Below are 14,678 nucleotides of genomic sequence, written 5' to 3'. Positions count from 1 at the left end.
ATCGTCTTACTACCAGTGACAAGCAATGTATTTAATTATGACGAAATAGCCCCAGACTCTTGCATATGTAATCCGCGATGTAAGAATATGTACACTACGCCGATTAAACGCGTTGGACGAATCGGAATCTTCATTTATACTTATAAAAGGCTTTCTTTATTTACCCAATCCCGAAGTGCAAAGTTGTAAATATACATGAATGGAAGAAACATGCTTGACCTTTATCAATTCTTTGGGAAGTGCCACTATAATCTTTTTCTGATCAGCTATGCAGAACGCTTAATGGTTAATTCATTAATTATGCCTTTTAATTCAAGAAGGTATGGGTCATGGCCGTATACAGAAATACTTACTCCTCCTAACGGATAACGCAAATTAAGTCGAGATAAACTAATTCTGACTTTCCTGTCTGTTTTAGCGAGGAAATCCGCATGTTTCGGGTCGTATTCAGGTATATGCTTTTTCATTAACTTTGCTCTTTTGCCTGCTTACAGGGAAATATGGCTAAAAATAAGACTCAAGTCTTGCTGCTTAGCATGGCAGTTTCTCCTAGAGATTCTGTGAATAAATTCTCCGTTCAGGTAGTTTTATGCTTGCCCAAATATGAATTAATAGTAAACAAAGCCAAGCAGATCACTTGCAAACTGTTGGCCTAATCGCAATAGGTAATGAGGATCATTGTTCTTCAAAGTTGATACTTTTTATTGCTGATGAGGAACGTCAACAGAAGTTCAATTATTCCTGGTTTTGAAAAAAGTTACCAATTTTTTATGTTGCATTGATCTAGGAAGTTCAATCCTCAAAGTTTGGAGCAAGCAGTATCTGTATTGCTAAATACTGTTGTATTTTTTCAATGTTCATATTGATATTTAAAATCATCGTGAATTAATAGTTAAAGGAAATTTGGTTAAGCCTGTGTAGCTGTCGATTGCCTTGCGAATTTCACATTTTGTCGACGAACAATAGCGTTTGAAACATTAATCGATGCTAGATTTACGCTATGGTTTTTATTGTCTTTTGGAAATTTATCACAGATAAGGTTTGAGTTCGATAAAGAAGCATCCAGTTTATACGTGACAATAATTGGTGCAGATGGACTGGCTCCAAGGGACAACGGCGCACCGAGAAATCCTTATGTAAAAGTTTATTTGCTTCCTGATCGCAGGTATGTCGGGGTGCTCTTTTCAATTGGAAAAGCTCTTGTATTTTTTATTTTTGGATAACATTTTCGAATTATAATCCTCATAAAGTGTTCATTGAAAACCTTCTGTTTTAATTAAATGGTTCCAAATAGCAAGGCCATTGATGCGTTTTTAAATAACCATGTTTTTTTCATGGTTTTGTTCTTAATGCAAAACATCAAAGATTCAACTTTTTTCGCTTTCAAATTAAAACCAATCATTAGGGACAAGATCTAGGGTAAAGCCGTCTGTGTCACCAGGAGATGGACCACATTATTCAAGAAGATACAAAATCTGTTTGTGTCTAAGATCTACTGACCTGAATTTGGTGACTGCTCTTAAGATGCATAAAAGTCTCAATGAATTTTAATGGATGATCAGATAAAGCTTTCTTCGTTATAATTTTGCTTAAATAAATATGCCCTGGAGAAGTCTTAAACCATCGAATTATGATAAAAAGGCAAGCTCTGCGAAAGTCATTTGCTTTTGGCTTGACCATTACATTGGTCTTGACAGCAATTGACGGAGCCTGTTTTTAAAATTACTACGAGGTGACGTCATGCGATTAGCCAACCAATAGTACACTAACAAAAAGAACAACTTGTCTCAGCTTACCCTTTAATTTTGTTATAATTAAAAACGTTAAATTTTTGAATCAAATCTAGTTCATACAAATTTTGAAGCTTAAAAGTGCTCAAGTTTTCCTTTCTCATTTAATGGTACTTATAACCAAATTATTTTTTTGCATGTAGCATCTTTAATCTTTGATCAAAATCATTTAATCTATCGAACTCAATTATTTCTAAATATTTCAAATACAAGAATTCAAATATTTTATTATCAAAAGTAAAAAGTTTACATGATATCAACGATTCAGTGAATTAGAAGCTACTGATTAAAATTCGTTTCAGTTAGAAGTGTATGGAATAGAACTGAGCTGTTTTATTCATTTTGATAAACATGGCTTTAATTTTGTTTCAAAGCAAATAAATCTACATTTAATGCTAGCATCCCTCAATTCCCTATTAAATTTGTTCTGATAAATGTTTTGTTTTTCTAAACCATAACCTAAAAATGGAGAAAATTGGAATATTTCGTAGCTTGCAAAGTAAACGACGCACCAAGACGGCCTTGCGAACAATGTCACCACGCTGGAATCTAACTTTCATGTATAGCGTCAAACATCAAAAGGTAATGGTTTATTTTATGGTTAAACAATATTGAGGTTTAATTACTTGTTATAATGTCTTATAATCATAAAAGTATTTAATGTTTCATGTTTCTGTCGTGTCTTAATGATGTTTTTAATTCTATCACCATGAGAAAAAGAAAATTTTGAGCTTGATAATACCAACCTTACTTACAAATCCTTGAATTTCTCAACATCCCGAACCCAAGCTTAATTCTTATTGGCTTGTGTTAATTTGTGGAAAATTCTTCTTGGCTAGACATTCTAGCTAACGTTTATCAAGGTTATTTATTTATGATTTTAGTTTTGAATAAGTTTTAAGCCAATCAATAAAGTTAAACTTCTGATGCTTAAATTGACACCAAAAACATGCCAATGCCATGACGTAACACTAAAAATTTGAGTTAGTGAGCGATATTGTATAAAGGATTGCCATAACAAATGAGCCTCATAAAACCTTACCTAGTCTAAAGGGTAGAAAAAGAAGAGAAAATACTCGCAATAACAATTGAAAAACTTTATAGTTTCCAGTCATCAGTGGATATAGCTCCAAATCATATGTAATTTAACCTTATTATGATATTTAGCTTAAGTAAATGCAGCGCAGTTCTGCAAAAAAGTTAATTTCTTAATTATAAATGCCTGAAGTGAGCTTGTCAAGTGGAATGGTACTCATAAACTACTACTTGTTTTGATATGTTTTGCTAAAGTTCCGCAGACTATATATTTTTTATGTGCCACTCCGGGTATTACAACAATAACCAAAAGCTTGTTAAGAGCTAGTGAAGATTTATTAGTACACAAGATCACACTCACAGTAGAGGAAATTATAAATCCATATTCTCATTCATACTTTTTGGAACATCAAGCTATTTTGCACATTAATCGGTTTTCTGGGTATACAAAGAGTTTCGTTCCATTAGCCAATTTTATGCATCAATTAAACGGCTTTTTGTCTCAAGCTTTGCAGAACGCATATTGCTTGCTGATTACGACATTGAAATTTGCCGACTTATCTTCTTGCGACAGAGCTGACAGCCTGGATTCGATTTCAGAAAAGCCCATGACCTGAAACTTACAGGTTGCTTTTTCTTCGGTGCCGTTTCAAACAGTTTTCTTTCACCGTTCGTTAACAGCGAAGAGAGCCAACCGGTGTCCAGAATCTCTCCTTTGCTGTTTATTCTCTTGCTATTTTAAGATTTCTTCGATTGACGATGCTGACTTTATCGATGTTTGATCGATGGATTGCAAAAGGAATTATCCTATTTGACAGCTGATTTTAAATAGGGCTCTATAGTTTCAGAGCCTTTGTCTACCAATGATTGTAGCCCAATGTAGGCGCAATTGGCAATCTGCAATGAATTTTTGGTTTTATTTTTTAAGTTTCCGATGCAGTTTAGTGTCCTCTGCCTTAGACACTGTATAATTCTCAGAGTAAGGATGAGTGAATCGAGGCTTGATTATAGAGGCAATTACATGCTATAAAAATATCTGTCGTCTACTTGTATACAGATGGCGAGTCATATTGCTGAAGCCTTGAGACTTTGTTTCAGCCGTGCGGTTGTTCACTAATTTCCCTTATTTTCGCTAGAATTTCTGCTATATTTTTCGAAAGCTTCAAAGGCGTAAAGATTGTGTTTCAAGGTCTATTGTGGCAATTTTCTCAAAGATTCTTATAGACTGTGAATACTCTCCTATGCATTTTCTGACTGTTAAGCCTTAGCTAAGACCTTCCACTTCACGTTACCTTACAATGTGTACATCTGAAATTCAAATTTTGTTTTTAGCTTCTAGAACGTTCTTTGGAATTTACAGTATGGGATCACGACAGAATCGAACCTAATGAATTTCTAGGCGAAGTTGTTATCGATATGCACGAGGCTTGTCTAGACAACCTAGCACACTGGTATCCTCTTAACATCCACAACTACGAGACCCCTCTTCCTTCTCCTACACCGATGACGTCACCAAGAGGGTCTTTTCGTGAATCAGGTGACAAAGGTATTGATTCTTTGTTATTTCTTAAGCCAAAAGTCGAAATTACTTGGTGTATTCCTGGAAATTATGCGAGAGAAACGTTTCTTTATTTACCGCTGATAGCACACTATGTATGGTTTTAATTGACATTAGATGCTTAGAATGTCCCATACAGAAGGTGTTGCGATCGAATTCTTATCTTGTATTTTAACACTATTCTAGTCTCGTGTTATTTTTTGCTTCTTGTTAACTTTTTCGCCATTTTTGGTATGGCTTGTGGAAGTCTTAGAAAGCATAGGTTTGTAATCATATTTGGTCTACAGTTTTCCATTAAAGACTAATTGCTAACAATGGGCGTTTGTGAGCGTGGCGACGATCCAAACAATGGCAGTAAACTTCTACGGATTAACCAAAATTGATTTCAGACTGTCTAAAAAGGCATTATGGGATGCTTGCGTAGTGCAATGGCTCACTGTTAGCAATGAGTCTTTAAATGAGTCTTAACAATTACTGGATCATATAAAGAGGAAATAGACCCTCTTTGATCTGTACGTATCCAGTCATTTTGGCTGTTTTTCACACCCCTTACTAAAGTATTGGAGCAGATCTATTTTACTGGAATAGAAAATTCCTTGTAGCCTTTTTAATACTCTTGGTGCAGCAGGATCTTTTTTTACATGTTTATATCAACAGAAATTCATTTATTTCAGCTATGAAACAGGCGAACGATGCTGCGCGAAATAGGGTAAATCTGGTTGGCCTATCAACTGATATAAATAAAAATGTTCCGGATACTGACGAATATTATCGAACGCCAACTGGATCCCCTGGTAGTTATATATTACAATGAGTTTACATATTCGATAAAATCGTTTTTTTGAGAGTATTTTTATTCTTAAAGAATTCAATACAGTGGTGTTCCGTTTAATCTCTGGTAATATATAAACTAAGCTTCTGTTCCCCTCAATATGCTCAATAAATTGCTCTAGTTTAACGAATCCTCGACCAAATGAACTCTCACTAGAATGAACTTCCTTCTGATTACGAAATCGGGATGGAAACCATCACGACTCACCCATTATACTCGCCCATAATACTCACTCAAACACAAAACTCGCTTTTTTATGCTCATGTCACTAGGGTTGCTTTTTAAATCAATCTTGTTTTCCACTTTCTTCAGCTTCCTTTCGCCTTTTGATAAAATTATGTTTCTAGAAACGTTATTGCATTGTGGCTGTACCATAAATGTGTACTAGTTTTGCATTTCAAGTATGCCGAAATTGTCCCTTGGCGGCCCAAAGTCGCATCGTAAGATCAAATGTGCTTTGATATAACCTAAATGTCTCCAGTTATAATCCAATATCTCTCTTCTGCGTTTGCTAGTTCATTTTTTACGAATGTCTTTTCCGGGCTGTTGTTTAAATTTTCGTACATGTTGATCCAATAGGTGTCTCGCAAGACAGTGATGATATGCAAAACTCGGAATCACCAAGCTCTGTCCATACGTTCCCATTTATGCAAAGCCGTACACCTCAGGGAAGTCTCACACCCCAAGGCAGTCTCACTCCCCAAGGATCACTGACTCCACAAGGATCTTTAACTCCAAGGGGAGTTCTTTCTTCTAGAACAAGTCTAACCACAGACGGAACTGCCTCACCCCGTGGGACAAATGGCCAAGCTAGTCCTATGCTGCCGCAGATAATACAGGATGGGGATATAACTATGAATTCGCATGTTTATGCAGCCACCGTTTCCAATGTTGCTGCAACACACACGGCTCAGATGCACCAAGGACCTTCTATGGTACCCTACGAGGCCCAGCATGAAGCTAACAATTTTGCTAGCCAGCGCCCAAGTGGGTTTAGAAGAACCAACAGTCTTTCGGATAGCGGCACATGGTCAGATTCAAGTTCTGCCGTAACAACAAGCGCCGACAACAGTTCTTCTAACACACAGACGGATGGAAGGCAGTCTTCTTTTTTGCAGAGAGCAACTAAGTTCTTCCAGCAACAGTTCCAGCTCGACATCAAGCTTCCAAGTGATAAAACTGCCGCTACCATTGCTCCTGTAGTCTCTTCAAGCGATAATGATACAAAAACAATAACAACAAAACCTAGCCAAGCATATCCAGAAAAACTGCAGCAAAGTAGTGGTCCGTCACCAATCACTTTCCCAGGAACAAACCCAAGTCAAAAAGGAATATCACCATATCGCCAAATGCCTGTAATTACAAGAGAACAAATAGCAAACCAATCTCATCAAGGGCCTAATTCACAAACACGTCCTGGGGCCACACAAAACTTTTTGCAGCCCCCAAATGCAAGGGCGCAAAGGAAAATATCTGAACCAAAGTTATCTTCCCAGAGCTCAAGCGATTCTTCCAATGACCCTAGGCGACGTTTGAGTGCCGGTGCTAAACCGATGAGATCGAACTTATCAGGAGAATCTGGTAGTTCATCACCGGTCGTAAGCAGAAAGCAGCGAATGTTACCGAGCACAGTTGGGCGGCAAAGAATTGGTGAGTCGAAAATTAGTAAGTATTTCCATGCGGACACCCTCATTACTGCCTACGAGCTTTACCATAAAGAGACTGATTTCATTAAATATAGCTGATTGTCTCTTTCAGTTTAATACTTAACAAACCTGGGGACAGTGTCTTTTCGCGCCAGCCTTTAAAAACTTTGTATTGCATTTTCCTGAGTAATGCTATTTTTTAATTTTTCCCACCACGGATTATCTGAAGACGAAAACAATTTTCTTGATTAAACTCCTGTTGATTAACCCTAATGATAAAAATTAGATCTGAGCTGATATTAAAGTTATTTATTTGGAAACTCCTCCGCTATTTTATGTAGAAATCCTTTCCCACATGTTTAAAACAGGCAAATTATAAGGCCTAATATCCTTATGAATAAAAAGCATCAATCTTAATCTGTCTTTCCAGAAAACGAATCAGACTATATTAATTATTCTGTCGAAGTAGTTAAATGCATATCCGATAATTTCAATGTGCCTAACACTGTTTACGATAACCAAAAGTAACGCTAACGACTAAACGATAACAAAATAGCACGCACATAAGAGCGGTTTCAACAGTATAATTACGTTATAAAGAACGAGCAACATCAGACCTAACACATTGACGATCGTTTGCCTACTTAGACGAAAACGAAAAGACCGAAGCCATACGTCGACAGCTGGGTAATCGTGGGGTTTTAAGAACACCTCTTTCGGCTGTCATAGGAGAACGCACAGAAAGATCTTTTTCGGATGCAAGTCAAAGGGAAGCTGCAAGAAGAAACATTGGAGGTAGGATTCTTTGCTTGTTTTTCCACGCCCTTCCTGTTAAGGTTTCAATGAAAAATGCAGATCTGGTCCCAGCGTATGTGATCGTTCTAAGGGAATAGGCATTTGATCGAGATAGGAGCTATGGAGATATCAATGAAGGCTAGCGGGTTCTATCAAGATATTACATTTTGTTGACCATCTTAAAACTTTCAAATCGAAGAAGCAAACTGTGTTGGTATTCTAGTTAGTGTTCTAAACATAAACTAATCAGAAATTTTTAAAAGGAAAGATCCGTTGTTCCAAATAAGAAAAAAAGCGTACTTTTAACTCGCCCCCTACACTCTTTTTTTATAAGAACCAGTAAATTTAAGTTCAGGCTGACTGTTCTTAATTTTTCGAAAATCTGAGGCTGGATTGTTCTTAATTTGTTCTTAAATTAAGAGAATGTAAGCAGTGCTATTGCTAGCTTTTTCGCTCTAATGAGGTGTTCAGGACTCATTTGCCAACAAAGTGAGTGAGACAGCCTTAATTTGCTGACAAATTTGAATATTCACCGAAAAAGCACCCACACATCGCTAAAAATCCTCGATTTTGAGAAAAAACGTTGTTCAAAATTGCATTTTGCAGAAGCTCAGCCTCAGCTTGTTTTTAATTTGTTCTTAACTTTTGACCAAGTTTGAGGCTCGAGTTCTGATAAAATTGTTCTTATAAAAAGAAAGAGTGTACTCTATCAAAAAATTTCTGCAGCAAAAAGCCAATTTATGGTTCCAGATCACTGTGTATAAGCTCGGTCTGTTCTCAATTAATGCTTCTTCTACCCTGGTAGTTGTTACTTGAAAATTTAACCATTTTTGAGTATACAGAGGATAAGATAGGGAGGAGAATCGCAAGTGAATATGCGCGTTTAAAAACTGCAATTTGAGGAGAGCGAGAAGAGGAAAAGCGGAAAACCTTTTGCTTAGCCACATCAGTAAAGCCTATTTTATTTATCCACGCAATGACGCATTTCTGCTAAGTATCATACAAGAGTTGTTAAATATAGACAAAGCATTCATTGTGAGTAGGAAGACAGGGTTATCCCTTTTCTGTGTGAACTTCCTCCGATTTTCATGTTCTTGCTCGTCCGCAGTTTCTCCTCTCTTCAGAGGCGTGTTGTTTTCTCTTCTCCTTTCTCACTTTCCTGTTTACTGTCCTGTCAATAATTCGATGACTCAAAAGTGCATTCACACAATTGGAACGGAAAAGCATGGAACAGACCTGCTGCCAAACCACTGAACTGTCAGTGTCGCGCTCTACCAACTCATAACTAGATCCACAGTGCCTTCTTAAGCATATTTTACAATCAAAATGTTTTATTGCATTACAGTTCGAAGCAATAGCAGCGATTGTATCAAAGTTCCAGGAGGTGTTATGGCGACGAGAAACAGCCCAAACTACAATGCGAACTTGAAAAGTCACGGACGTGCCCAAAGTAGCCAGTCTATATTCAAGGATTCCCCAGGTCATTACGTGCACCCTGGAGTCGGTCGCTCGGCTGTGGATGGCTATTCTAACTACGATCAAAATTATGATCCAGCATATCGGAAACGCAGGAAAGACAGTTTTAGCAGTGGTCGAAGCAGCCCTACGTCATCTGTTACAAGTGAACTCAGCACGCGAAGTGGAAGTTCTTCTAGCCTTGCCAGCTCACTGACGTTGACAAGTTTTGAAGGAAGGTCTGTTTCAATTGCTCAAAGTGTAATTTTTACTCGTTTTCGGAGTGTATTGTTTATATGTACAATCACTGCCAAAACTACTTGGAACACCTAACACTTTGCGCTGTGCTTTTCTATTTTTCATTTGTTTTCTTGAATACTACCACTTTTGGCAGTGATTGTAGCTTGTAGACTGAGCGTGAATAATAAACTCCCGTCAGCCCAGCATTGTTTTGTACAATCTGACTGATGAACTCCACTGGACAAATCCTCTACAGATTTAATTTTTAAGAGTTTTTATATGCTTCGCTCAAGTATGTTCATGTAAATATTAAAGAAACCTTAACTTGTTGTTCAAATTTCAGTTGCAAAACCTTTGCCACTTTTCCTGTCCTCTCCGTACACTGAAACAAATTAAGACTTGTTATAAACACAACTATTTGTTTCATACGGATTTTTTCATATCCACTTTCAAAGAAGCGCTCGTTGTTTTCAAGCAGGTTGCTAGTTTGGGCATGTTTCATTAACACTGTTTTGTATGTCTAACAGCAGTCCATGGGTACCAACAAACTTGCGAAAGATTGGCGATGCCCAGTTCACGGATTTCGTAGAGGGCTTAGGACCTGCTCAAATGGTTGGCAGACAAGTACTTGGTTAGTTGATGCATCGAATCATCTCTGCCTTTACATTGCTTTCATGTTAAAATTGTTGATTATGGAAAGATACTACTGCATAATGATTCAGAGAGCTCAAATGCCATCAACACAAATCATAGTACATTGCTAAATTGTTTATTTTGTATCACATCTATCCTTCTTCCAGGTTTATGAGGTTTTATATAGTAAGATTTAGGCCTAGAAGGAAAAATTCTTCACCCTTCTTTGGCTGGTCACTTAAAAAACAGGCGTGTCATTTCCAAAAAGACCGATTGCTCTTAAAGCTTTCTAGGTTGCATGTTAATTTTTCTTTTTACCACTCACAGGATCACCGCATATGGGAGATATTCAACTCAGTATGTTTGATCGGAGAGGAATAATAGAAGTGGAAGTAATTCGCGCGAGAGGGTTGTTGAGAAAGCCCGGGTCAAAGACTTTACCAGGTTTCTCTATTTTAAAATCGTTTTGCAGTTATAACTGACGGTAGCTTGGATAAAGGCCTAGGTTTGGATTTTTCTACTCAACTAAATACACACTTGATCAAAATGATCTAAATACTGTTTGATCAAAATGTCAACGGCCACTTTTGAAAATTCATATACCCTTTAACTCATCCCTATTCTGTTTACTTCAGAAACCATTCTACTATTGATTTTAATGAAAGTAGAAAACTGTAAACATCTTGGGTTTGTGGGTAGATGTGGTTAGTTCTTTAGGTAGCCAATCGGTTTATCTTAGGTTTTTGGGTATATGGTTAGTTCTATTTCTAGCCCTGAATCAAATTTGGATTGCAGAGCGATAACAATATTAAAATATACGCCAAGATGTGACCATGAATCCACATATTGCGGTTTTGATTATAAGAATGTGTAATATCTTTATGTTCAAATGTCTTTATCGTTAAATTTTACATTCGTTTTAGAAGTTGTTGATTGATATTGCTTATATTACCCGTTATATAGTCAATGATGTAGCATATGTGATCATCAGAATTCTGTCACTGCCAAGCAACAGGGCCACGTTTTATTACAACTTGAGCTGGTCAAGTAATTTATATAACATCCTTTCCATTCTCCGTTATCACTGCAGTCTTGATTGCTTGTTTTTTCATCACCTTGCTTGTTTTTTAAAGCACCCTACGTAAAAGTATATCTAATGGATGGGAAGAAATGTCTCGCAAAAAAGAAGACAAAACCAGCGAGAAGAACTCTGGAGCCGCATTACCAGCAACAGCTTGAATTTCATGCCAGTCCTAGAGGCAAAACTCTACAGGTAAGACGGGAAACTGACGAATAACAAAATAAATTTCCTATCAGCACATGGAACGTCCCTGATCGACAGAAAAATACCTTTCTTTTTTTACTTTTTAGGCTTTCCTCTGCGATACGAAACAAAACTTCATTTAATTTGGTTGACCGTTTGTATAATACCAATTGCAATATTTCGTTTGATAAACATGCCCATAAGAAAGTTCATTAGGCCATACGTGTTCAGGTTCATTAGAAAGTTCATTAAGCGTTCTTAATTGTTTACCTTTCTATGACTATGTCAAAGCACGTGCCTCTTTTAAAGTTGACTTCTTTTTAGGCTCAATTATGGCGATAGAATTGAATTGTTAGAGTCCTAAATCTTTCCCTTACCCTAAATAGAAAACGTTCATACTATTTTCGACAAAAGTGAGTAAGAATTTAAAAATGGGCGGAATTTTTAACCCAGCTTCGCTCGATCTGTCGACTATTAGACCACATCGATATTAAGATGACAGTGATTAGATATTAAGAATTATTCATTTTGATTTTATTGACGGTTGCATAATTCGTTACTTGTGTGACGTCAGCAATCATCTCATGATGAACCATTCTGCATCCACCACACCCAGCAATCGATAACAACAGCAACACAGCGTTTTGCTCTATCTTGCATGCCATCCAGGCTTTTTGTTGACAGACAGGTGTAGCTGAAACTACCACCATTTTGTATCTGTTCACTGGAAATATTAAATTCATGCTGATGATCATCTCAATTTGTTTTCTTTTCTTGAATCAACGTTTGATCGGAGTTTATCAAGCCGTAAAATCATTTCGTATTCAATTTTCATCTATTGTCTAGCGAATCAATATTTTACGTTGTTTCACTCAGGTGAAATATGCAGAAATGTAGAAGATATCAACTGCAACTTCATATTAACGATCCCTATTCGTCCTGTGTCTTTAAATTCGCATTGCATCAATCAATCAGTTTCCAATAAGCAACTGTTATCTTCAATCATCTACATGTGCATTTTACATTAGGTATTGTGTGTTTTTATGATCACTGGGTATATCATGATTCATCAAGTGCTTTGACAGAGGAATTTATCTCTTTTTTAGGTTATGGTTTGGGGAGATTATGGAAAATTAGAGAGGAAAGTATTTATGGGCGTTTGTCAAATTTTGCTTGATGACCTTGATCTTAGTCAGCTTGCTATTGGCTGGTACAAGTTATTCACGACTGCCTCACTTTGCGACCCACCGCCTACGGAAAGTCTCTCGCGAAAGGACAGTGATCGGGAGGACTATTAGATTTGATTGGCTGGATTCCTGTCCATGCACTGGATGATTATTGAATTTGATTGGCTGGGCTTCTGACATTGATTGCAGGATTACTGAATTTTGACTGGCTCGATTCAATTTGATTGACAAGGGTCTTTATGGCCTCGCACGTGAAGACCAGTTCGGTCAGCATGGAAGCCCAAGAATGACTTTAGTGACTTGACATAGTTCTTTAGTCTAGCTTTTTCAGTAATTGAGAATTTCTAGGTTGGTCTCCAGCTTTATTCAGAAATAAGAATATCTTCACCATCTACCCCGTGAAACTAACCCTTGTCACATGAAACAGTTTTGGAATTTTTGTCTGCAGCATACATTCACCTATCCTTCCCAATAGTGCTGCTACATACATACTTGCTCTAAAACACAGTATTGTTTTATTAATTGTTATTAAGTATTAAGTGTTATTAAGTATAAAGTCAGTGCCATTTGATATGGGCGTTGTTTGAATGTTTTTATAGGCAAGCTACATTTTACAGTGATGCCAACCAGCCTTAAATTTCCCTTTTGCTTTTACTCAATTTGCAGCAGTATGAAACATTTGTTATTGAATCTTAAATTTATAGCTCTGAAAATTGCATAGTAGGAACTTGGAGGCTGAAGTTTTTAATCACAAAATCTTTGAGCCCTTTTCTTTACGTCTGATTGAAAGCATTGCCGCAAAGTAGTTATATGCTATAGACTTTATGACTATAATAATGCTAGTTTTTTAGGAGTTTGATTAATTTTTTTATCTCACAAGCACAAGCAAATAGATATGTGATTTTGGGATCTTAACTGTAGTTATTATTTTTGCTTCACCTTTTATTTTTCATTTCATTGCCTTGCTAGGCTTGTACCCCTAATTGAGGTACTTTTATGATTTAGTAGCAGACACCGAACAATGCTTTAATAATCTAACGCAGCCCTGTTAATTTCAGGCTGTGAAACATCATATCATAATTTTATTTTCCCACAAAGAGACGCGTATGCCTCAAGACTTGGGTAAAGTTATCTTTCTCATGATTTTTACCCATTCTCAGTGCAATCGAGACTATCTTCTGTATAATCAACTTCTGTAGAATTAATTTTTTTATTGGACGCACGAAACATCGTTAGTAGGTGATCCTCTATGCACTTTTTCAAAAGAAATTTATTAAGATTTTATGATTATTTGGTTTGTCAGAATACGGGAATAACTCATTTTTGCCTTTTATAATTCTCAATTTATCATTATTTAATTTACCATTAATGACAATATCTTTTAACAGAAGGTTTCCTCGAATGTCACTTCACTTAAAGCCTTCTTGTAGTTGTAGGCAATAGAGATTTGAAACCTCTTTGCTGTTCATTTTGTCACAGTAACGGATCTGTTGTCTAGGTAACTTGCAGCCATTGTTATGCATTTATATTTCTTCTGTGACGTATGCTTGCTATATTTAATCTTATTCGAATCGAGGAAAATGTACCACAAATTTATTGAATTTCCTGTTGACAACCATGTTTGCTGTGTTTTTTTTTGTAAATAACTCTCTATTGTCTTATCTGGTTTATATCAACTACACTTGCTAAATGAATTCTTAATTACAAATATAAACGTTGCTCTTTTTTCAATACATGGGGATATAAGTAACCCTTGCATGCATTTGTTAACTAGAGCAAAAGAGTTTGAAACGTACGTTTGAAGTTTTTGGAAGTGAAAGTCAATATCTTCACTCCAGTTTTTAAATGTGAGTTATGATTTTTACATGAAAATTCCAGTTTTAGCAAATCAGTCCTTTTAAATGGTTTGCTGAGACACTGCTTCAAGAAAGTCTCTAACGCAATGAATTTGGCAATCAGGTCACAAACTAAGTGTTTTTCGCGAATATCTAGCTTAGAATTTGATCGTACTTCCAACAAAACTGGGAGCTGATTTTGTAGAACCTTGGAATTTTTTTCCGCGTCCATTGGATTCTAGGAGGTTGTCCAATGGCGAATATTAAGAGGGGGGCAGAGGGCGACCGCCCCTCATCAATCTTCGAACAAATTTTGTCAAAACTTTTATAAGACCCAGCAGATAATTGGTCTGAATATATTGTGAAAAAATGGAGCATCAAGGCATGATCTGTTGTGTAAGATTTTAC

General features: G+C 36.6%; 1 protein-coding gene across 6 annotated transcripts in view; it reads left to right on the top strand.

The window, feature by feature from the left end:
* The window catches only part of LOC135690099 (regulating synaptic membrane exocytosis protein 1), a 36,708-nt gene extending 22,653 nt beyond the window's left edge, over positions 1-14,055 (top strand). For 2 of the 6 annotated variants that reach the window (XM_065207562.2, XM_065207567.2), the window contains 12 exons: positions 419-451; positions 1,035-1,165; positions 2,282-2,372; positions 4,158-4,371; positions 5,058-5,177; positions 5,795-6,880; positions 7,510-7,656; positions 9,002-9,350; positions 9,879-9,982; positions 10,312-10,428; positions 11,118-11,257; positions 12,355-14,055. In XM_065207562.2, the coding sequence (XP_065063634.2) occupies positions 419-451; positions 1,035-1,165; positions 2,282-2,372; positions 4,158-4,371; positions 5,058-5,177; positions 5,795-6,880; positions 7,510-7,656; positions 9,002-9,350; positions 9,879-9,982; positions 10,312-10,428; positions 11,118-11,257; positions 12,355-12,546 (2,724 nt within the window). In that variant the 3' untranslated portion in view covers positions 12,547-14,055. The remainder of the gene's footprint in view (positions 1-418; positions 452-1,034; positions 1,166-2,281; positions 2,373-4,157; positions 4,372-5,057; positions 5,178-5,794; positions 6,881-7,509; positions 7,657-9,001; positions 9,351-9,878; positions 9,983-10,311; positions 10,429-11,117; positions 11,258-12,354) is intronic. The other 4 variants (XM_065207566.2, XM_065207564.2, XM_065207565.2 and 1 more) reach the window with 4 other exon arrangements.
* Positions 14,056-14,678: the final 623 nt, after the last annotated feature.

Source organism: Rhopilema esculentum, chromosome 5 (genome assembly GCF_057945365.1).
Source record: "Rhopilema esculentum isolate cy_ngs chromosome 5, ASM5794536v1, whole genome shotgun sequence".
Lineage (NCBI taxonomy): Eukaryota > Metazoa > Cnidaria > Scyphozoa > Rhizostomeae > Rhizostomatidae > Rhopilema > Rhopilema esculentum.
Note: the sequence above shows the minus strand (reverse complement) of the source record. Positions and strands in the feature narration are given on the sequence as shown.